Source organism: Quercus robur, chromosome 2 (genome assembly GCF_932294415.1).
Source record: "Quercus robur chromosome 2, dhQueRobu3.1, whole genome shotgun sequence".
NCBI lineage: Eukaryota > Viridiplantae > Streptophyta > Magnoliopsida > Fagales > Fagaceae > Quercus > Quercus robur.
In genome coordinates this window covers 51,174,818-51,199,428 of record NC_065535.1, presented here as the reverse complement: position 1 = coordinate 51,199,428, position 24,611 = coordinate 51,174,818, and the positions used below count along the sequence as shown (strand labels likewise).

Sequence of the window (24,611 nt, the reverse complement as noted above, 5' to 3'; positions counted from 1 at the left end):
GGAGAAAGTCAACGTTATTAGGGATTCCCTAAACCGATTTGATCTTGTGACAAAGACAATGGTGCTTGGGTTTGAGATACTACTTGACTGCAATAACAAGGTTCTAGAATTGAAGAAAGAAGATACAACTTGGGTTCTTGTTGATTGGATTAATTATATGGATCCTAATGCCATGACTACACTTCTTGGAGATCCTATTTGCAACATAGATGAAGAGGAATATTGGGAGGCCTGCCAGCATACATTAAAGAGCCCGTATGAACTAAGAGACAATGATGAAGATGAGGAAGAGGGAACATCTCCTAGTGATGATGAAGATGGAAGTGAAGATAAAAGTGATAGTAGTAGTAACAACAACAGCAGTGATAGTGGACATGATGATGATGACAGTATCACCAATAGTGACGACAATAGCAGAAGTTATGATAGCTCGTACAATGGTAATGATTGGGGTGAACCCCCTAGTGATAGAGAAGATGAAGATGAAGACCTATTCTTTGAGGAATATAACAGTGATGTGGACTATTATGATGAAGACATAGAAGACGATGCCGAAGCCAACAAATGGAGCGACACTAATAGTGATCAATACAAGCTTATAAATGTGTTAGAGAATGCAAGAGAGGAGAATGCACAAGCCAATCAAATGTATCATGATGAATATTCCTATGGGCACCTTTCAGATTGGAGTGATATCACTAATGTTAGTTCAAGGTTTGGCCCTTGGTATGACAAACATGGAAGAGAAGTTTCGGAATTAGGGTCATATTATGATTCAGAACCAAGTTCACCAATCTCGCATACTGAAGGGGAGGATGACATAGATGCCAAGTTGGCTGCTTTAGACCAAAACTTGATGGTCCACAGTCTCAAAATCATGACACTTGAGAATGCTGAATGTAATAATGAGAGGATGGAAGAAAGTGAGTTAGAGCATCTCCCTTAACCCACCTACTTGGGCAACAGTGGCAAGCACGACTTGTTTGATGAATGGGTGGACAGCATAGAGCGCCTGGGTGCTTTTGTGATTGACAAGTCTACAAACATGGAGATTGAAGAAGAAGCTATGGATTATATGGATGTAGATCCCTCGGTATCGATGCTGAAGGAAGAAGGAGCTTATTGGGAGCCATTTGCCATTGTGGAAGCCACGATTGAGTTGAAGAACTGGGCATGGGAAGGAGCCGCCCACCCTATAGAGGACTCCATGAGGAAGATCAAAACTATCAAGTCAGTCACTTTTACCAAGAAGATCAAGACCACTGAGCCAGTCACTCCTGCCAAGAACATTGTTTTCGTTCCTATTGAGTCTATTTTTGCTAGTGTTTCTATTCCTGTTAAATCTATTTGTGATAGTTTTCCAGTTGAGTTTGTAGAGTTTGTTAAAAATCTTTCCCTTTTAATATGATTTTTGATTTTTCTTAATAATAAGGAATTAAAACATGGATACCTTGAACCTATAAAAGAAGAAACCCAACCCATTAACCTGGGAATTGATGAGCCCAAAATGATCCAAGTGGGCAATACCTTAACCACTTCAGAGAAGGATACATTAGTAGCACTGTTGACAGAGTTCAAGGAGGTCTTTGCTTGGTCATATGAAGATATGCTTGGGATTGATATAGATATAGTACAACACTGCATTCCAACAAATCCAACCATTAAGCCAGTCAAGCAAAAGTTGAGAAGAATGAAGCCAAAGTGGACTTTTAAGATCAAGGAAGAAGTAGAGAAACAATACAATGCAAGATTCCTAAGAGTGGTCAACTATCCAGAGTGGTTAGCTAATGTGGTTCTGGTACCGAAGAAGGATGGGAAGGTTAGAATGTGTGTAGATTTTTGAGATCTGAATAAGGCCATCCTGAAAGATGACTTTCCATTGCCTCACATTGACGTCCTGGTTGACAACACAGCAGGTCATGCTTTGTTATTATTTATGGATGGAATTTCAGGATACAATCAGATTAAGATGGCTCCAGAAGAATGGAGAAAACTTCCTCTATAACTCCATGGGGGACATACTGCTACAAGGTCATGCCGTTTGGCCTTAAAAATGCTGGTGCAACTTACCAACGTGCAGCCACTACTTTGGTGCATGATTTAATCCACAAAGAAGTAGAAGTTTATGTTGATGATATGATAGTAAAGTCCAAAGACCATGAAGGGCACATACCAGCTTTGAGGAAGTTCTTTGAAAGAATCTGGTTCTACAAGCTGCGGTTGAATCCAAAGAAGTGTACTTTTGGAGTCACATCCATAAAACTGCTAGGGTTTATGGTAAGCCATTGGGGAATAGAGGTTGATCCTAAGAAAATCAAGGCAATTGTAGAAATGAAGCCTTTAAGAACTAAAAAGGAGTTCCAAGGATTTCTGGGGAGGATACAGTACATCAACAGGTTCATAGCCCAACTCCCTATGACATGTGAACCAATCTTCTGATTGCTCAAGAAGGAAGTCCCTATAGTATGGAATGAACAATGCCAAGAAGCCTTTGAAAAGATCAATAATTATATGATGAAGCCACCAATACTTGTCCCACCAGTTCCTAAAAAGCTATTATTGTTGTATCTCACCACTACAGATATAGCGATACGGGCTCTACTTGCTCAATACCTAGGGGAGACTAGAAAGGAGGATGCAATCTACTACATTAGCAAGAAGATGTTCCCTTATGAAGAGAAATATTCACCATTAAAGAAGACATGTGTAGCACTTGTATGGGTAACCCGTAAACTCATACATTATATGCTTGCTTACAAGGTTTTGTTGATTGCAAGAATGGATCATTTGAAGTACTTAATGGAAAAATTGGTGCAAGATGGAAAGACTGCTAAATGGGTTTTGCTTCTATTAGAATTTGATATTAAGTATGTGACTCAAAAGTCTATGAAGGGGAGAGCAATTGTTGATCACCTAGCCCATTGTTCACCAAAAGAAGCTGAAGAGATCCAAGGAGACTTTCCAGATGAGGACATCATGGGGATTGAAGATGTACTTTGATGGAGCAACAAATCAAAATGGAAGTGGAATTGGAGTTCTCTTAATTTCTCCAAAAGAGACACACTTTTCATTTTTTGGCATACTCAACTTTCCTGCCACTAACAATGCCATAGAATATGAAGCTTGCATTATAGGTTTACAAGCAGCCTTGGGCCTAGGAGTGAAGGAGTTAGAGGTATATGAAGACTCAACTTTAATAATCTCTTAGATTTAGAATAAATGGAAGATCAAATAAGAAAGGCTTATGCCGTATCGTGAATGTCTTCAGAAGTGGGCCTCAAAATTCAGTAAGATCCAATATCGGTATGTGCCAAGGATGTAAAATCAAATTGCAGATGCTTTAGCAACCATGGCATCCATGATGGATGGGCCAAAAGAAGATGAAACTAGACCGATAGTGTTGGAACAAAAAGAAGAACTCGCTTATTGCATGACGATAGAAGAAGATGAAGGAAAGGATGGAGAAGGCGAATGGTACTCAGACATCCTACAGTACCTCAAGGATGGGACATACCCACTCTTTGTAGACAAGAATGATCAATTAACCATCCAGAGGTTGTCTACTAATTACATTATTTGTGGTGAAAGGCTTTATCGAAGATCGTATGATGAAATTCATCTCCTTCGTGTAATTGCCAAGGAAGCACATCAAATAATTGAAGAGGTTCATGAGTCAAGCTATGGGCCACATATGATTGCACAATGCTGTCAAGGAAGATAATGAGACAAGGTTACTACTGGACTACTATGGAAGCTAACTGTGCGGCTTTTGTCTGAAAATGCCATCAATGCCAAGTCCATGAAGATCTGAAGCTCATGCCATTACATACCATGACATCACCCTGGCCATTCTCCACATGAGGGATAGATATTATTGGGAAGATTCACCCTACAACATCTAATGGTCATGAATTTCATACTCGTAGCCATTGATTACTTCACTAAATGGGTAGAAGCTATCTCATACAAGATTCTGAATTCAAAGAAAGTTGCTCAATTCATTTAGACCAATATCATTTACAGATACGAGGTACCACATGAAATTATCTTTGATAATGGGCAACACTTTAAAGGAGAAATAGAGAAGCTACTATGATAGTTCAACATTCAATACCACAAGTCTTCACCTTACCGTCCTCAGACTAATGGAGCGGTTGAGGCTGCTAATTGAAATATAGGGCGAATCTTGAAGAAGAGCACAAAGAGTTACAAGGACTAGCACCTACAGTTGCCCTATGCATTCTAGGGGTACAGAACATCAATTCAATCTTCTACAGGAGCCACTTCTTATTCATTGGTGTATGGGATAGAAGCAATCCTTCCTATTGAGATGGGTGTCCGTTCACTAAGGTCAGTACTGGAAAATGGAATTCTTGAAGTGGATTGGTTGCAAAGCAAATACGATTAGCTGTGCATGCTGGATGAGAAAAGACTCAAAGCCTTGTATCATATTCAAGGTTACCAAAGAAGGCTTAGGAAAGTTTTTGACAAGAAAGTGAGAACCAGAGATTTAAAGTTGGGGGATTTAGTGTTGAAGGAAATCCGAGCTTAGGTCCAAAATGCAAATGGGAAGTTCAAGAAAAATTGGGCAAGCCCATACATTATCAAACAGATATACTTTGGGTGAGTAGTAAGGTTGATGGACTTATGCAAACCCTTTCACTGAGCCAACCAACATGGATCAACTGAAGAAATACCATATCTGAGGTAATAGTTTGAAAGCACCACGTTTGAAGTGGTTGTAAATTATGTTATTTCCTTTCCTAGGTTTAACTAAAACCCGAGAGGTCGACCTAGACAAAAGTTAAGTCAAATAAAAAAAAATCAATGAACTACATGATGACCTGATCCTTCTGCCAAAGGGGTACGTAGTCAACCATGCATTGGTTTTGTCACAATTTCACAAAACCACCATTTGCCCATTAACCAATTTTTTTTTTTTTAAATTCAACCATTCCATTAAACCATGTCATTACACAAAACCCTAAATCAAACCCGAAACCAAATGAAACCTTAAGAACCCAAACCCTAAACTAAACCATAAAAAATTCCAAACCCCAAAAGCCTACACTTTAAACAGAATCCCTAACCTGCAAATCCTAAATAATTCCTAAACATAAGAGTTTTTACATCAACTTTTAAATAAACATGTTCAATGCCAAAAAATAAGAAGGTCACTTTGTCTTCATTCTTTTCTCTTTTTGTTGATCACTAATTTCTCCTATGATAGGTACTTTGTCATCATTGTCCCTTCTTTTGAATTCATAGTTGTCTTCATTGGGTCTTTCCCGGTTGTCTTTGAGAAATTGTTCTCTCATAGCAATCCTCTCAGCCTCCTTATCAACAATCTTGTCTATCAACCGGTTAGAGTATTCTGTAGTCATCCTATGAAAGTGAACCTTGACAAAAGATTGGTCCACTTGGTCAACCATCTCTAATCCCAATAGCATCTTTTGTACAAAAGTAGGATTTGTGTCCACAAGAGTGAAAAATCTTCTTCTTTTGCCACCAGGCATTCCTTCCTCATATTTGAATTGCCTTAAGAGTCTATCTCCTTGTAGAAAGTTTCCCTCTGTAACCTAACAAGGAAGATGTGATCTGATCCTAAAGACCTCATTAGAGGGGGTGGGCATTTCCATCAATAACAGTCCCATTGAATTGAGGTACTGGATTTCTTGTCTAAGAATTTTACCCAGTCACTCTCAGTTTGGCACTCAGTTTTGATTACAGCCCTGCTAAGAAAACTGCTAGGCCCGTAATTATCGGTTGTAGGCTTGGCAATCATATTTAATCGCTCCATCAGCCATATCTACAAAGTCAAAGGACTCCTTAAGAAGTTCTGAATTTCTCCACCATGAAATACAGAGTCCAGTCCTAGAAGAGTTTCTACCAAGATCAAAGAAACAAGATTATCACCATCCTTAATTTGATTCACAACACTTATGGCTTAAGCATCCATAAAATTGTGTCTTCCAGCGCAAAGAAAAAGTTTTCCTGCTATGCATAAAGCCAAACCGAAGTTTTTCTACTTATTGTCGTTCACTCCATAGGTGCGTTTGTCAATCAGTTGAGAGATAATTGCATGAAGATTCACCATATGATCTTCAATCAAACTATTAGTAATAAAAATAGGAAGACTGAGAGCATCAGATAAAGATTCCTTATGCTTGGGATCACAAGAAACTACTACAAAATTTTTGCTTGGATTATTGCCCAGGGTAGCAGAAAGTTATTCTATTGTCAGACAGAGTTCAGCGGTGTTAAACTTCGGGATCCTAGAATTTCACAGTAGCACAAAGGAAGTCCCACTTGACTTTGACATTCCTTAGAGCTTTGATTCCCTCTAGTTTATAGGCTATAAAATTGGTTTTGGTACTGAAATCAAAGCTACAAACCCATCTGTTGATATCATGAATTGTTGAATGAGAAAAATTATGATTGCTAGTTATGGATGACTTTTGCTTGTGATTATTATGTGTTACAAACCTTTATGCAGAGATTTGTTGCAGGAGAATTCATTTATATAAGCTGCATCAATTCCTAATCAGGTTTGAAATAGGTTTTAGAGAGTTTGTAGCTGATTAGGAGAGTGTTTCATGATCACAAACGAAGTAAAAAATTTTCAAAAATTGTAAAAATGCGAAACACGCGTTGGAAAAGTGTACGGAGTCGACCCACCATTGCATAAGCATTGTGGCGTGGCTAGGTGTTGTTTGGCACTCTAAAAGTGCCGATTGGCACTCTCAAAGTGCCAAGCGGCACTCCAAAAGTGCCGAATGGCACTCCTTTGGTGCCAAGTGGCACGCAACCCCTTTATCATATATTCATGCAATTCCATGCAATTTCGCACTCTTGAACATTTTTTTAGGATCATTTAACACTAAAAAAGATTTTTTTTTTGGGTCAAACTATGGCTTTGTAAGGTGCCTAACTCACTTGTTTTTAAAAAATCATCACTTGCATCATTGTTTTCAAAAATTGATCAAATCAAGTTTTTTTTCAAGACTCATGAATTCATGTTCCAAACTAGGGGCATTCGCCCATGGCTCATTCATTTTTTTTTTTTTTTTTTAAATCACTATCATCATCTGTTCAAAAAAATAAAATAAAATAAAAAATCATCATAACCAAGATTTCCAAAAATCATGCATTCATTTTAAACTAGGGGCATTCGGCTCCGCCACATTCAAGTAAGTGCAGATTCCATCAGAGCCAATCAAGATAAGTTTAAGTTGGTACTACAAGATCTCATCAGGTGAATTCTAAACTTGTCTCATTTAAAGTTTCTACATGATCCAAGGCGATTCCAAGGACAAAGAGCTAAACATGGGAAATAATATAAGATTGTCTAAGGAAAACTTCCTTTTCTTTTGCAGGAATGAAATATACAAGTCATACATCATTAGGACTCCGAGTTCACCTGTTTGAGGATCTCCTTGATCCACCTCTAGAGGAGCCTGTTGGGGTTTATGTCCTAAAATCCAATTTATTGGCATGTCATAAATAATTAAATTGTTTAATTATATAAGACTATTTATGAACTAATGAGACATTATCTTAGTCCATGAGATGCATAGTATGTGATTTATGTGAAAAGTCACAGAAAGATATAAATCAGAAGTTCTTTGTAAACTCAGAATTTTAGTTCGTAGTCGGTGATGAAATTGGGCATTTCATCTGCGAAGACTATAACATATCAACTAAGATGATTTGTCTTGATCATGGAAGTGGATACTTCTAGTTGATACGTTGATATGTTTTAAGAGTTAAGACATATTGAACTGGACCTCTGTGAGATTTATTATTCTCCTAACGACTGTCAAATGAATAATAAATCTCACGACTTCTTTCTACATCAACTCTAAATCCTGAGAGAATAATGGACTTGATCATGAGGTGTAGGTTGCTTTGATATATCAGAAGTGAGATCTATAAGACATGATCAAAACCTTAGTATGTTGGGTAGCCGCATTTAGTGTTGATGGAATATATACTCTTAATATGGAATTCATAATCTCTTAATGGAGATATAAAATATTACCTTGAGATAAGTTTAATGAGTTTGGTTATTCAGAGTGTTGGGCCCAACCATTTTAGTAAGAAGTTACTAAAGTATATATTTATGAAATTGGATTTCATAAATATATGATTAATAACATAAATGATTAAACCGGGTACTCAAGGATTAAGATGTAGTAATCTTCAAAGTGGCAGTCAATATTCATGACTTTGTATTACTACGAATATTTTAATGAAAGGGTTGTATGTATAATAAAGTCTTGGGATATAATTTATTAATAAGGCCTAGAGTGCAATTATATTTATATAGTGGTATTAAATATAATTAATGGTAACTTTGGACTTGTCAAGAGTTGACAGAAAAGTCCAAGACCCATTGGAGCTAGAGTCTTATTTGTTCCCTTTGGTCCCATCTCAAGCCACAAACTAAAACCCAATTGGGTAGGCCCAAAAGGCTAATCTAATTAGATAATCAGTTTTTATTTAACTAGTCGCTAACCCGTGCGATGCACGGGAAAGCTACTGAAAATGAGATCAACTCTAAAATTAGAATCATTTTGCAAGTTAGACTACAAAATTATGTAAAAGAATTAATTTCATGTTACAGTCAGTTTTTTTATTGGTAGCAGAATCACTTGCATGATCAAATTTGGTCTCAATGGATTAAGTGCAAATCCTTCATCAAGACATTCAAGTATTAGGATAAATGATGTGTTTTTGATAGGTAAAAATTAAGATAAAAAAAACAATTACACATATACACAAAACAAAAACAAAAACAAAAAAAAAACAAAAAATTGTTTACCACAGAACCTCAAATATGTAAAATTTGCCAAAAAGATGCATCACATATTAATGCATAAACACGTCTACACAACTTTTGAATAAAAGTGCAGCCACATTAGAATCAACCTTTAGGCTTCTTCACTATTTCAAGTGGCTCCTAAACAATGTCATATTTACTTCTCAGTTCTATTCATCATTCTACAATATAAAAGTCACAATCAACACGTATGCATCTCATAAAATCCATAAGCAAGTTTTTGTTTTTTGTTTTTTAATTTTCCTTCACCCTTCCCAGTTTGACTAAAGAGAAACCGAAGTGAATAAAAAAAGTTTATAAGTTAAAGCTAAAAAGTTAAAGTTTACTTCTTTATGGTGTTTCACACAGAGTAGATACAAAACCATGTCTTTTTTATAAGAGTTCAAGTTAATTTCAAAACACAAACAGGTCCAGTTCAATATGACGTAGCAAGAACCTTTGAGAATGAAACTACAACATACTTCAAATAATGATGAAATTGCCCATTTCCGTAATCTGACTCTCTTCCCTACAAATAAGAGGACTCTTAATGTTGAAAGAACTTCCTCTTCTTTTAGTGGGTAAAACAATAAGATCAAAAGTATTATGTGTAACAAATATTATCATATTAAAGTGAAAATAAATTGGTTAAGCAGAGATATTCAGCTGACACAGATGTATCTACATCTTCTGCATCATTAAGATATCAAGACCCTTTTAGAGATGATCATACAAACAAAGATGGAATGTCACCATGATACCTGAAAACAAAGATATACAAAATGCTAAGCACACTGCAAAAGTACAATAAAATATAAAGGTAACAGAAATACCTTGAAAATCTGTTTTTTATTTTAAATATTCTTCTTCTGTAGCATATGATCTATATCAAGAACCAAGTATAGCTTCTTATGGTGTAATAAATCTGCTTATTTCAAATTGACAATTTCAGCATTGTGAAGCCGTAGTCCCAGCAAATAATGTTTAAGCTTAAATGAATTACTATTTAAAAAAGAAAAAAGAAAAAAAAAAAGATCATCACTATACTTTATGATTCTATTATTCTTGAATAGGAATAGATTTATAAGTTCAAAATTGATTTACATCTCTCCAGTTGTAATTTAAAAAATAGTTTCATATTAGGGGAATATTACTTAGTGAATGAGCAGTGACACTGTATTGCATTATGCAGAGAAGCATAACCAAAATTCATAACTCCACCAAATAGTCTTATCTCAAAGAAGGTTACCTTATGAATGTAACCCAATGCCACACCAGATTTGGCCAGCAACCTTTGCCCACAAAATTTACATGTTGTCATCTTGCAATTCTTGAAATCTTCAAACTTCAAACTGGTCATCCAAATATCTCTTTTTATTACCAATGAAACCCATCATCAGAATTTATCTTTACCTACCAAAATAAATAAATAAATAAAAATAGATTGGTTAAACTCCATTTGTTCCAACAAAAATACCTTCATTTAGTTCCATTAATGTAACAGTTCCTCATGCAAAGAGCCATCCCAAAGCTATAATAAAGCCGTGCAAAAGAATCATATTGATATCTGTAACCATAAGGCATAAACTACATCTTCTTATATGAATTAATAAGTACAGCAAGTAAAAAACATATAAAGAAGAAATCATACAGATTAAAGAGGAAATTCAAAGTCCATAGTTCATCCAGATTAATCCAACATCATTCAAAGCAAAAACCTTCCTCTAATAGAGGGAAAAACAAAAACAAAAAGTCGACCATGAAACAAAATTGATGAAAATCTTCAATTGGGTAGTCAAAATTCTATGGAGAGTGAAGCAGAAAATCTGAACCACAAATGAGAAGGAAAACAGCCTCAACTTAAAACACAAAATTCCTATATCAAAACCAATACACCCATAATACCCAAACCTAAATCACATTTAACGCTCAATAAAGGGACAAGAAAAAAACTTTACCTGCAGCAGTTCCAGCCATCTGATAGTGGCGGTAGACTGGTGGTGACAGCCTTCTAAACTCTCTCCGCACCCTTACGAAGTCTCAGGAAAAAGCACAATACGGTAGCGTGACAGTGTGAACATCAAAGGGAAGGAAAAAAAAATTGAGCCACCCAAATTACACAAAAAAACTCTCACTTAGAAGGAGAAGAAGATTAAGAAAGAAAATCCCAAGTATTACAACTGAAAGGGGAAAACGCAATGATGGCTAAATACAATAATGTAAATGTAAAGTAAAAACAAAAAAGTGTATAGGAAAAGAATTAAGCTTGCAACATTTACCTACTGGATCTGTGGCGACTTTCCCTTCAGTCATAAAGGCTTTTGCAGAAGCATGCAATTTTCTTTTCAACAAATAATCATGAATGTAAACATCAAGCCTACCACAAGAAAAGGAAACCCAGCCAAAAAAACATAAATTCAGTAAATTTAGCACAGCAAAAATGAGTTGGAACCCACTGAAACAAAATTCAGAGTGTACATACATCTTATCCGCTTCCCAATTACTCTGTTCCATGTTATTTCGAAGTTAGAACACAAAAACCAAAGAATGAAGAATCAATAACTGTTACCGCCTGCAAGTAAGCCATCCTTAGCATCAGATCCCTCATAAAAACAGCATAATACAAACCTGTTTGGTTCCCAAGAAACCACAATAAAAGAAATTCTAAAAAGCGGTTTTCAGCATGCCAGTTTGAACTTCTTTTCTAGTGGTTTCTTGGGAACCAAACGGAGTGAAACCAATTAACTGAATCACATAATTCTTTTAAACTGTTAACGATAAAAATAAATTAATAAATAAAAACTATACCTCATAAAACCCTAACTTGTACTAAATCTTTCAAACCAGAAATTCAAACCCAAAAAAAAAAATATATATAAGAAATTGTTAATTCCGCAGAGTAATGAATTTTGCGATCTGAAATCCTTACATGGTGATATAAGAGTAATGAATTTGCGTGCACTGTTATTATTGTAATAATGATTTCGACAATTTGTTCTCGGGAAAGTGACGAAAGTTCATTGATGAAGTTGAAGTAGAACCGCTACAGCTTTCACCTTCTCCAGCTGGTCGATTTAAATTCTTAGAGATGGACTATGCTGAAAGGCAGGACTCTGTTCTTTATCTTTGCCGGCTGGAGAAGGTGGAGTCATTGAGTTGTGGGAGAGGAGGACCGACGGTGGTCTGGGTTTTGGTTTCAGAATATCGGGTTAGGGTATTTGGTTTGAGAAAGGGGAGTATATATGTTTCAGAATATCGGGTTAGGGTATTTGGTTTGAGAAAGGGGAGTATATATATTTAATAAAAAGAAATAAATCAGATTTAAAAATTAAAAAAAAAATGCTGATGTGGAAAATTGTGGTAGCTTCAAAAGTTTCGGTTTTATATATATATATAGATAAGAGTTATTAAATAAAGAAACTACTAATGTAGTTTGTACGTACATATGATAAAAAGAAAAGAAAACAGTTTTTCTCCACAAGGAGAAGAAGAAGGATTTTTCTTTGAGAATCTATGTACAAAAAGACTGATTGAGAGACCACACATCTTGGGCACTATGTGGAATTGAGATGAAGATTAAAGGTATTCTCAAGTGTTTTGGTTTTGAATTTCACCACACCAAGGTACGCTTTCTATTCTTTGTTCTATAATTCAAGGTTAAATGTTATCTTTCATGAATGAAGTAGATCCGTGATCGTTGCTTCTGCTGTGTGTTTGGTATGGGATACAAAACCAGATTTTCGAACAGAGCCACCTTCAGTATTGATGATTTTCAAGTTCGAGGCTCCTGATCCTTTCCTCTAAAGTTCTTCTGGTAGTGTCAGTAGTTTCCATTTGATGTGTCTGAAGAGTCAGCAAAATCAGGTGTTAATTCCACCATTAAGCATAGTTCTAACCAAAGACACTTAGAAAGAAACATGGCATACCTTGCTCGCATCTTTGAGCACATATTAGGCGGATTGAGTACGAGTCAATGATTGCAAGACTCCAATCATCCACATGCTTTCTTCCACAAGATCCACATCAACCTGAAGCACAACCCTACCAGGTTAAGAGCCATTCCTTAAGCCAAGAAGAAATAAGGACAAAGAATTGAAAATTCAAGAGCATACCGGATCGGGCAAAGGAACATTTGGTATGTGCTCTGGCCTAGTCAAAGGCATGGAACTATACGTTCCATCAAGATTCATCACATCATACTACCATGCCGAAAAATGGGGATAAGTCTCAATGAAGGAACTAGAAGAGCCACCAGAATGAGATGGAATCTCTTCCTCTCCCTTTCCCCTTTCCTCTCCTTCAGAAGATGGAGGCTCAAAATACAACATGCAAGTATTGTTACCAAGCCAAAATATGAAAATGAATTTGTAAGATCAAAATTTTGACTTTAGAAGGGAAGAAAAGTACCGTTTTGCCAACCAAGCAACCTTACAGATAAAGTTGAAGGAATTCAGAATAATTCCCCTCTACTCCTGCAACATTATAACCGTTACAGGCTCGAGCAATCTTTTCATCAGCCAACCGAACAGTGTGACAAGGAGGAGTTGGAATTATGGTAGGAGGATACTCATGTTCAACTTGGGGCAACACACGATCACCAAGATACCAATACCTTCCATGCCCACACTTAAACAACATTTGGTGGCCATTCAGTTCTAGAGCCTGCTCATACTCTACATACCTTTCACATCCAGCCCAAGGATTTAAATCCATCTGAAAAGTCACAGAGGAACTTAGAATGAGAAGAGACTGAACCATAGCCAAGTGCCAAAGATTCCAAAAGAAAGAGGAGGAAGACCTTACATCATCAACAGTCAAATTATCAATTACCAAGCGCCAAATTTCCAAAGAATGCCTGGAAGGTGTACACAAATGATGTTTGGGCAACTAACAGAGAAATCTAGGAAAAATACCAACAACTTCTTCCCGGATTTCAGGACCAATTCCAAAGTACTCGTACATCTAGACTTGAAAAATTCATAACACCATTACCACATAGCCAAAATAACTCTCTAAAACCCATACATAGCCAAAATAATTTTCCAAAGCCTACAAAATAATTTTCCAAACCTCACCTGCCATACAAATGGAGCCCTACCCAAGCTTGAAAGGGTCCACCTAGAGAGTTGGGTCATGAAATGCATTAGAGTAGCATAGGCCATGCCGCCCTAGTTATAATTTTGGATTTGTTCAATTTTTCTCAAGCTCCCCAAGTAGCTCAGATTCACAGTACTGCCTAAATTTGGACACAAAAAAGTCCTAATAAAAAGAAGCATGAACATATAAACAACTTTTGCCACATTCTCACAAAGGGGAATATTTTCACATAGCCAAGACAAAGGGATATTGTTACTCTTCATTCTAGAAGGCACTACACCTAGAAGTTTCTTGAGTTCAGCTGAAGGAAGGGAATCATTAACAAGAATTCTTTCACCACCCAACCTCAAACTGGTGATAACAGAGAAGTTATAAGGTGTCAACATTACCTCCCCAATGCCTGGAAAATGGAAGGTGCAGGTAGTGTCCTAGAAGTGCTTTGCCAAGGCAAGAAGTAACTAAAGATCTTTGTATTCATGTGTCTCCTGATTTAACAAAACTTCGACGAAAGTGCCAAAGCTTGCTTCATTGCTGCCTATGCATTTTTCAACATTTGGAGATTGCCTCGATTCTTGAGGCTTTGCAACACAAAAGTTTAGCTCATCATTTCCCATGCCAACAAAAAACTCACATGAAAAAAAAATTCCTATGACCCAAAATCACATGTCCAAAAATTTTCCATGACGAAAATCGCATGTCAACAAAAAAAATCCACAATCAAAACCCACATAACCAAAAAATTCTCAAAAATCAATGCCCCATCGCAACAAAAAATCAATAACCCACCAAAATTTCACCATAATCAAAATTTTCATATATCCATACACAACTACCAAATTTTTCCTTAACCACGCACAAAAATCCCTATGTAAGGTTGAATTTATTCAACCATCTAATTGGCTTTATTCCGTGCCAAATTTGCTTGTAATTCAGCATTTAGTAACCCTGTATTTAGGTGGGATTGTTGTAAGGGTAGTGAGTGAGATAGAGTGAAGATTGCTCAAGAGTGTGCAAGAAAACAGAGTGTCGCGGCTGGGACTCGCGGGTGGACTCGCGGCTTCAACTCGCCAGAAGATGCACACGTGCCAAGCATGCTGGAAGATGAACAGTCATGCTAGCTGGAGCACTACAGGACAAAACAGGACAACTGGCCATACGGTTAACTCGCGACTGGAACTCGCGACTTAGTCAAGCCGCGAGGTCAAGCAGCGAGCCACCCCTGTTTTGGAAAAACCTGACGTTTCGCATTCCTCTTCACTCCAGTATAAATACCCTTTTAACCCACGATTGAAAGAGAGCTTCCAGAGAGAATTTTGAGAGAGAAACCCTAAAGAAAAACCAGATTGTTTCACCCACAATCTCTACCTTAGAGTCTCATCAAATTCCCTCACTCTCTTCCTCTCCATTGTCAAATCCTTGAGAGGCATTATACCAAACCTGGTTCTTACCATTATCATCTCTGTGAGACAGACGTTTGGAGTTCTGGGAAGCAGTTAGGAAGGAGCCAATCTTCATTGGTTGATGCTACAGTGTAGTAGCGGAATCCGGAAAGCTAGAAAAGAAAAAGGTTCGGCGCAACCTCGTTGGAGCAAGAAGCTTGGAGAGCTTAGGTGCATTGGGTAGATTAGGCTTGGAGGGTCTATTGCTGTCCTTGTATCCCAACTGTATTTTCTAGTGGATTGATTACCGCTTGGAGGGCGGCGGAGAGGTTTTTCGCCGAGGTCTTCGATTTCCTCTTCGATAACACATCGAGTGTTATCTCTGTGTTTGCATCTTCCTTCCTCTCTATCTCTGCCTTTACATTATCGGCTGTGGTTTATTTTGTTATGGCTTAGATAGTTGTTTAACCAATTTCATATTATAGCATATGTTAAGTTTCCGCACACTAGTTGTTTGACATATTGCTTGTGTTGGTTAAGTTGGTTTTTGGGGGTCTAAACGTTCAAAAGTGTTTTTGTACACGTTTTTGAACTGTCAATTGGTATCAGAGCGGGTACACAGCTGTTTGGTTTCATTACCATTGTGTGATCCTTGACTCCCTTTTTGAGATGGATAGGTCTCAATCCCTTAATGCACCTCCATATTTTGATGGAAGTAATTATGCATTTTGGAAGGTTCGTATGAGAGCCTTTTTATGCTCTATTGATGAATCCGTGTGGGATGCTGTTGAGATTGGTTAGACCAAACCTGAGGCAGCCAAATCCACATGGGATAAGGCAGCACTTGCTGCATCTAATGCGAACAGTAAAGCACTAAATGCTATTTTCTGTGGTGTGTCTCCAGATGAATTTCACAGGATTTCTCACATTATCATTGCCAAAGATGCATGGGAGATTCTGGAAACAACTTATGAAGGCACGAAGAAAGTGAAAGATACCAAGTTACAAATGCTGACCACTCGGTTTGAGGAGTTCAAGATGAGTGAGGATGAGTCTTTCGACTCTTTCTATGGAAAGCTAAACGAAGTGGTTGTCAGTAAGTTTAACTTGGGGGAGAAATTGGAGGACTCAAAGATTGTGAGGAAGATCCTTCGATCATTGCCGGAAAGTTTTCGTGCTAAGGTGATAGCTATTGAAGAGAGCAAGGATCTTGACGACATCAAGGTACAGGAGCTGGTTGGTTCTTTGCAGACTTATGAGATGTCGCTGCCCAATCAACGGAAGAGCAAATCCCTTGCTCTAAAGACCATTAATGAGAAGGTGGAAGATCAAGGCTCGTCAGGAGAAGATATGGTTGACAAAGATGTAGCCTATCTTGTTAAGAATTTCAGAAAGTTTTTGAAATTTAAAAACAATGGAAAATTTGATGATAAGAGAAAATTCCAAAATTCTGGAAGGGAGAAGAGGGATTTCAATAAGAAAGATGGAAAAGAATCCCAATCCACACAAGGTGTCACTTGTTTTGAATGCAACGGGCATGGACACTTCAAGAAGGAATGTCCTAATTATTTGAAATCGAAAGGCAAGGTGTATGCCACGACCTTGAGTGATTCAGACTCGTCCGGCTCAGAATCTGAAGAGAGCTGTGATGGAGAAGGGAACTATTCAGCTTTCATGACTATTGCTCATGTTGAGTCTTCGGATGAATTGAATTTGCTTGTTCAAGACCTTAGAGAACATAGTGATGATGACTCACTAGGAATTGTTGAAGAGTCAGAAGCTGAAGAAGAAGAAAGCACAGCAACTCTTCAAGAGAATTATAACTCACTCTTGGAGAAGTCGGGTGAATACACAAGGGTGGCCAAGGCTGCTGTGAGAAAGATGAAGAAGGCTGAGGAAGACTACAAAAGTCTCCTAATCCGGTATAGGGAGGCCAAATGCGAGATTGAAACTCTGAATGGTGAGCTGTCCGAAGCTTACACTAAAGTGAGATTTCTTGAGAATGAGATTGTGCAAGCAAATGCAAAAATAGAGAGGGTCACCACCAAGAAGCTAGATGATGTTATATCATCTCAAAAGAGCTTTTCAGACAAATCCGGACTGGGATATACCGGAGGAAGTAGCTCAACTGGAAATGTCACTAAAGAGGTGAAGTTTGTGAAGGCCAAAGATCCAGTTGTAGCTGACCCTACTGGTGTGAAGCTCGAGGTGGAGGAGAAGAAGAATGTGGTGGAACAACAGATGCTGAATCATCGGAATCAGTCTATGGGCAGGTCTGAATCTCGTGCCAAGTCACGTCCACGACCACAAAGAGGTCCTAGAGGAATGTATGTGTGCCATTATTGCGGACTTCAAGGGCACACTCGACCAAATTGCCAAAAGCTGAGAGCAAAGAACAGTGCAACTCCTCAAAGGTCAGGAGGACCAAGAATTGATAGGAGAACTTGGGCAGGTGATCAACCTAGAGAGCAAAATGGAGATCCCGGAATGATGAACGTGATGAAGATGATTGGTGCATTCACCAACTGCTTGGAAAGCTTCTCACGAAGGTTTGAAAGCCCTAACTCCCGTACCCAATCCTTTAAGGAAATCACCCCAAACGCAAGTGACGTGTGGGTGAAAAGGGGTACTCATGCATAAGCATTACAACATGTCCATGCATTAATACTTCCTATGCTTTGTGACTATGTTTGTGTGGTATGTTTGCTGTTTTTTTGTTCTTGGTTGCTTGATTATTCTTCTTGTGAATATTTCTTAATTATGTTTTATCAATCTTTTTGTTTCTTGAGTCAAAAATCCAAAAATTACATAAAAATTTGAAAATCAAAAAGCTTGATTGACTTTGTTGAGTTTTTGTCTTAAAACTCGTTTTGCCTTGTACCTTTGTGCTAATGGCTTTGTGCATTTTCGAGCATTGCTTGTTTTCATGCACTCATATCACTATGGGAAAAATCTTGAAATCTATGTGATTGTTGTAAATAGATCTTCAAACTTGTCATGAATGATTAGTGAATGGTTATGTTGATCTTGAAACATGCATAGACTTGTGTCTATATCTCTTCCCACTTTTTATTTTTTTTGCTAAAAAGAGCTCACCAAATGTAAATCTCCAAATGAAAAGAGATATTGAGCTGCAAAAGCCTGTCGCACATTCTAGTATTTGACTAGGAAAAAGGGTAAGCGACCTTATATTAAAAGTGAAATTTCATTCAAAAGGGCCAAAGGCCTGTTCTTCAAAGAGAAATGTTACATATCCCTCTCACAATGAGAGATGATTGTCTCAAAAAGATCAAAAAGATCAAATGTTATGATTGAAAGTGGAGTCAAATGAAAAGCTCCAAGTTATGTTATCAAGTTGTGTGGGAGGTCATATATTCATATTTCTATAATTGAGATTGGTCACATGATCTAGTGCTAATTGTGTATGCCTTGGTTGAATTGATCATTGAAGCTTCACATTAGACAAAGGACTATCTCATTGTTGATATCCACACACAACACACAAGTTTATGTTCAATAAATGCCATATTCATTTGTGTGATTGTACTTGATAAAATGTGTTTTCACATGCTCAATCTTTGTTAATTCAAGCACAAAAAGATTTTTGAGTGCTTTAGGTGTTTTTGGGAAGTGTTTTGTTGGAAAAATCTGAAAATTTCAAAAATACAGTTTTACCCTGTTTTGGCGGCTCAGTCGCGGGTATGTCAAGTCGCGAGCCTCAGTCGCATCTTCGCTGGTCAGTTTTGGCGACTTGTTCGCGAGTGGAAGGTCCAGTCGCGAGATTCACTCAGAGATTTTCGCGGCTCAGCTCGCGACTAACTCGCGGGTAGACCTTCCAGTCGCGAAAAACACTTAAAAAAATTTTTCAAAATTTTGTTCTTGAGTGCTTTGGCGACTTGAGCTGGCGACTATGTGGCGACTTAATCCAGTCGCGAAAATCGCGTGTTTTGCAGAAACAGGAGCAGTTTTTAAACCTCTTTCAGTTTTTCCCTCGAACTTTTGTAAACTGTTCATCTTCTCTTCAAACTGCTTTTCCTTTCCAAACACTTCGTGAATCCATTTTTTCAAACCCCTTTGGTGCTTCGTTTCTTATCCAAATCATCAAGAAAAGGTATGGGTTTTGCTTTCTCTATCTCATTTTCTTTCTCCTGCATATTTCTGTTACTGTTTGGTCTGATATTCTATTCGTTATACTTATCTCTTTGTGTAATGGGTATGGAGTGTCGTGTTTGCTATTGTTCTCACCTGTTTTTCATGCTGAGCAGTCACAATGTGTTTTTCATTGTTCTGATTTGGGCTTATTATTGAATCTGAGAATCTTTTCTGAAATGGGTTTGGTGTCTATGTGACTTACTCGTTACACTTGCCTGAATATTGATGTTGGTGTTTGGTTTTGGTCACTGAGTTGTTATGATAACATAATGTATGTTTCTCAACCACGTGCTCCAGTGTGGATGTTTGGTTTCTTCATGTTTGAAATTTTTTCCCCATGTTCATGTCTCTGATGGAGTGATTTATGCTATCTGCTCTAAATGTTCATATGCTGTATCTTTTTGCATATCATGGTCATCTTAACCTGTCTCAATGTCAGTTTTGTCAGTTGTGATGTCTATCTTTGTCTTGGTGCTCTTTCACCAAGTTTGATGCACGTATTAGTTTGTGCTTCTGTGTATTGTTGGAAGGTTTGGTTGGGTCTGCACTATATTCAGTCTGGGTTTATATATTGAAATATTGGTTATACTGAATCTTGTTGACAATCTTTTGTGGGGTATTGTTGCTTGGTTCTTTTCTGTTGGTCTGTTCTCTTGCAGATGTCTCGTCGATCTTCCAGGGGTAAAGACATTGTTGCTGACGAACCAGCATCCCCAGTTGCTAAAAGGACTCGTCTATCATCTCAAGCATCTCAAGATCCCAATGAGGATAGATTCAGAGTTCCCCTTAACTCACACGCCTACTCAAATGTTTTTGACAAGTCAACAACTATAGTGGAGCGGGTAGTAGAGTTCAACACCTTAGGGACTACTTTCATCCCTCGAATCTTTGAGAAACGAGACTGGGCAAACTTGTTCGGAAACTTTGATGATCCAATGGATGAGCTGGTCAAAGAATGCTTCTCCAATGCATCTGATCTTGGACCTATCCTCGTTTTCTGGGTCAGAGGAACAGAGTTTAGTGTTACCCCAGACTCCATCGCAAATCTTCTCGGCATCACCAGACCTCAGAATGTGAATTTAACTCCCTATGATGAACGAAATCCAGAGGTTGGAGAAATTTTACAAATCCTAGGACACGATCATGAGGTATCCAGTGCAGGAACTTCCATCAGCACCGCAAAGTTTGCACCTGAGCTGACCACACTGAAGTTGATCATGTTCACCAATCTCTACCCACTGTCCAACACTACATTCATCAATCTTGGGAGAGCTATATTTCTGTGTGATCTCATTACCGGAGCCCCCATTGATATATGTGCTCACATCTACTACAACTTGAGGAAGACCGCGTGTCGATCTACAGCTCGAGGAATCATTCCATTTTGCAGTCTCGTCATGAAACTTATTCTTAGTGCAGGCATTACTCCTCCTGCAGATGGTAAAATGTTGACTCGTCAACGTCCCATTTCTTTGTTCACTCTTCAAGCGAGCAGAAGTCACTCCTCCAAATCACCAAGAAGTGCTCACATCTCTCCGGTTACTTCATCTGCCCCTGACTCAGAGACACCTGCACATACTACATTTGCATCACGTGCTGTTCCCGAAGCTTCACCGGCTGGTATTCCGCAAGCACAAACTGCTTCTCATACTGACAGAGTTGGCAGTGTTCTTGAGCATATTCAGAAACGCGTTGATGAGCTTGTGGCACTTCTCTACTCCACAAACAACCATGTCCAAATGCGCCTCGAGGCTATGGAGAATCAGCTAGATGAGATTCAACGAAAGTTGGACGAGAGTCTTTAGCTATTCGTGACAAAAAGGGGGAGAGCATTCAGTAAGGGGGAGAAAAGTTCAAAGGGAAGTGTGCATAGTGATAGGGGGAGTACACACATACTTTTGTTTTTCATCTTATCTTCTAAACTTATGGTTTTTATGGTTTTGATACACTGTGTTTTGGTGTATAACTGTTTCTAACTCTTTTCATATACTCTTGGTTTAAACTTTAATATATGTTTGATGATGTTATTCAGGTATTTGTTGGTTTGTACCCATATGCTTATGTAAGCTTTTAGGGTTATTGTTTTATGCATAGTTTGTAGGCTTTATGGTATGTACCATGCTTAAGTGCAGCCTTTATGCTATTTTGAAATCAGTACTTTAATCTAAATGTTCTGCATTTTGGTTTATGTACTGTCACTCTTGTGCCCTTGTAGGATTGTTCCTAGATGCATATGCCTTGTGTGCTATGCATTGGTTGAGTGTTGAGCATACAAGTGTCTTGCCTTGTGCTTGTTAACTTGTATGTCCTTGTGTTCATTCCAAGTGTGAATGAGCACTGTGATCACTACCTTGTGGTGTTCACTTGGTTGATCAAGCCATGGTGTGTTTGTTAACTCCATCTTTGCTTGATCTCATATTGCCTGTTTCATATGCATTTATAATTTTCTGCTTACAATGATCATGGTGTATTGTTGTGTTTCAGGAGTTTATGTTCATATGATTCAAGTGCTTCACAGCTTCTAGAGTTAGGTGTGAGTGAGGTTGAATTTATTCAACCATCTAATTGGCTTTATTCCGTGCCAAATTTGCTTATAATTCAGCATTTAGTAACCCTGTATTTAGGTGGGATTGTTGTAAGGGTAGTGAGTGAGATAGAGTGAAGATTGCTCAAGAGTGTGCAAGAAAACAGAGTGTCGCGGCTGGGACTCGCGGGTGGACTCGCGGCTTCAACCCGCCAGAAGATGCACACGTGCCAAGCATGCTGGAAGATGAACAGTCATGCTAGCTGGAGCACTACAGGAAAAAACAGGACAACTGGCCATACGGTTAACTCGCGACTGGAACTCGCGACTTAGTCAAGCCGCGAGGTCAAGCCGCGAGCCACCCCTGTTTTGGAAAAACCTGACGTTTCGCATTCCTCTTCACTCCAGTATAAATACCCTTTTAACCCACGATTGAAAGAGAGCTTCCAGAGAGAATTTTGAGAGAGAAACTCTAAAGAAAAACCAGATTGTTTCACCCACAATCTCTACCTTAGAGTCTCATCAAATTCCCTCACTCTCTTCCTCTCCATTGTCAAATCCTTGAGAGGCATTATACCAAACCTGGTTCTCACCATTATCATCTCTGTGAGACAGACGTTTGGAGTTCTGGGAAGCAGTTAGGAAGGAGCCAATCTTCATTGGTTGATGCTACGGTGTAGTAGCGGAATCCGGAAAGCTAGAAAAGAAAAAGGTTCGGCGCAACCTCGTTGGAGCAAGAAGCTTGGAGGGCTTAGGTGCATTGGGTAGATTAGGCTTGGAGGGTCTATTGCTGTCCTTGTATCCCAACTGTATTTTCTAGTGGATTGATTACCACTTGGAGGCCGGCGGAGAGGTTTTTCGCCGAGGTCTTCGGTTTCCTCTTCGATAACACATCGGGTGTTATCTCTGTGTTTGCATCTTCCTTCCTCTCTATCTCTGCCTTTACATTATCTGTTGTGGTTTATTTTGTTATGGCTTAGATAGTTGTTTAACCAATTTCATATTATAGCATATGTTAAGTTTCCGCACACTAGTTGTTTGACATATTGCTTGTGTTGGTTAAGTTGGTTTTTGGGGGTCTAAACGTTCAAAAGTGTTTTTGTACACGTTTTTGAACTGTCACCCTACATGACCAAGATCACCATAAAAATTTCTCAGCCCATGCACAAATAAATTCTTACATAGCCAAAATCATAACCACACAAATTTTCCAAGAATCAACATCACATACCCAACAAAATTTTTCCATAAATCAAAATTTCATGCCCACAAGGTTTGCCCATACCTACAAATTTACCCACAAAATTTCACCATGTCCATAAAACAAAGTTTACACATGCCAACAAACTTTTCCCACATGCATCATGAACATATTCATCTAAGCCTACAACATAAATTTTTCACAATGCCAACATTCTCAAAACCTAAACCAAAATTCATCCAACAACATCACAATTTACCCACATTGTCAAAAATTCCATGAGCTACCAACATTGTCCAAATGGCACCACGATCCAAAAAAAAAAAAAAAAAAAAAACACTCCAAGAATGCTCCAAAACCAACTAATTACACAATGCCCCAAATTGCAACAACCAAATGACAATATCCCACCATATAACTTTCAATGGAACATGAACAACATTTTTCCAAGCAAAGAAACCAAAGAAAAACTCACCTTGGTGTCTACGTGATAATATGGAGTATGGGTCCTAGGGCCTTGAAGAAGCCCATCCTCATCATGCCAATCAAATGTGGGATCATATTTCTTACCATGAAAAGTAAGAAAAGTGGATCCTTTGGAGGAAGAAGCCATCTTGATGCAAAAGAAAAATGGGTTTCACCAAAAATGGGTGTGTGGTGAAAATGCTCAAAAACACAAGGATCCAAAGAATTATTGATGGAGATGGATGAGGGAAAGTTAAGAAGCTTAGAAAAGTTTTTTTTTTTTTGGTAGAGGAAATGGTGAAATGAAGAAGAAAAATCAAGGGGAAGAAGAAGATGAATAGTGTTAATGGAGGAAGAAAAGTTGATGAAGGTGAAGCAAAAAAGGAAAAAAGGGAGAAACAAAGAAGTGGGGGGCCAAAATTTCAGCTCCCACACTTAAACTTAGCCAAGAGCTAAGTTAACTCAGTCAAACTGAGTTGACTCAGTCAACCCAAAAAAAAAATGATGAAATTTCTTTTGGAATGGATTAAAGATAAAAATTCAAATTCAAAGTTTTAAAATTCTTTCAAACCCCAAATTTTCAATTCCACATTCTCAATGCCCAATTTTTAAATCCAAACCTTCAATTTTCAAGATTTCAAAAAAAATTCAAACCTCAGTTTTCATGATCAAAATTTCAAAACCCAAAATCTCAAAATTTCAGATTTCAAGTTCCAAATTTCAATACTAAATCTCAAAGTTTCAAAGTCCCAAAATATTATATGTGAATTTCGAAAATTTCAAGTTTCAAAAATCAAATGTTTCTCAAAAATAGAATCTTTTGACAATTAAACTTTTCTTGACAAAGTTCAAAATCAAGAAGGAATATATGAAAATCACACATCTCCAAAAAAAAAAAATAAAAAAAAAAAATAGTGGGATCACAATGCTCTCATAATTTAATGTCTAGCTTCAAATTTTGACTTTTTGCAG

At 37.8% G+C, this 24,611-nt stretch overlaps 2 protein-coding genes and 1 long non-coding RNA gene across 4 annotated transcripts; 2 read left to right on the top strand and 1 right to left on the bottom strand.

Moving 5' to 3' along the window:
- The first annotated feature begins 58 nt into the window (after window positions 1–58).
- On the top strand, window positions 59–946 carry LOC126700169 (uncharacterized). The gene has a single exon (XM_050398189.1). The coding sequence runs from the start codon at window positions 59–61 to the stop codon at window positions 944–946; it is 888 nt and encodes a 295-aa protein (XP_050254146.1).
- A 1,568-nt stretch (window positions 947–2,514) lies between these two features.
- Window positions 2,515–3,000, top strand: LOC126700160 (uncharacterized). Its single transcript, XM_050398178.1, has one exon. The coding sequence runs from the start codon at window positions 2,515–2,517 to the stop codon at window positions 2,998–3,000; it is 486 nt and encodes a 161-aa protein (XP_050254135.1).
- A 6,261-nt stretch (window positions 3,001–9,261) lies between these two features.
- Window positions 9,262–11,874, bottom strand: LOC126713916 (uncharacterized). Of its 2 annotated transcripts, XR_007651486.1 has the most exons (6): window positions 11,751–11,874; window positions 11,304–11,393; window positions 10,780–11,198; window positions 10,299–10,388; window positions 10,071–10,191; window positions 9,262–9,582 (listed from the first exon to the last, which is right to left on the bottom strand). It is a non-coding gene; the product is annotated as an uncharacterized LOC126713916 (long non-coding RNA). The 2 variants fall into 2 exon arrangements; XR_007651485.1 differs by lacking the exon at window positions 10,299–10,388 and having other exon boundaries at window positions 9,266–9,582; window positions 10,071–10,234.
- Between the last annotated feature and the right edge of the window lie 12,737 nt (window positions 11,875–24,611).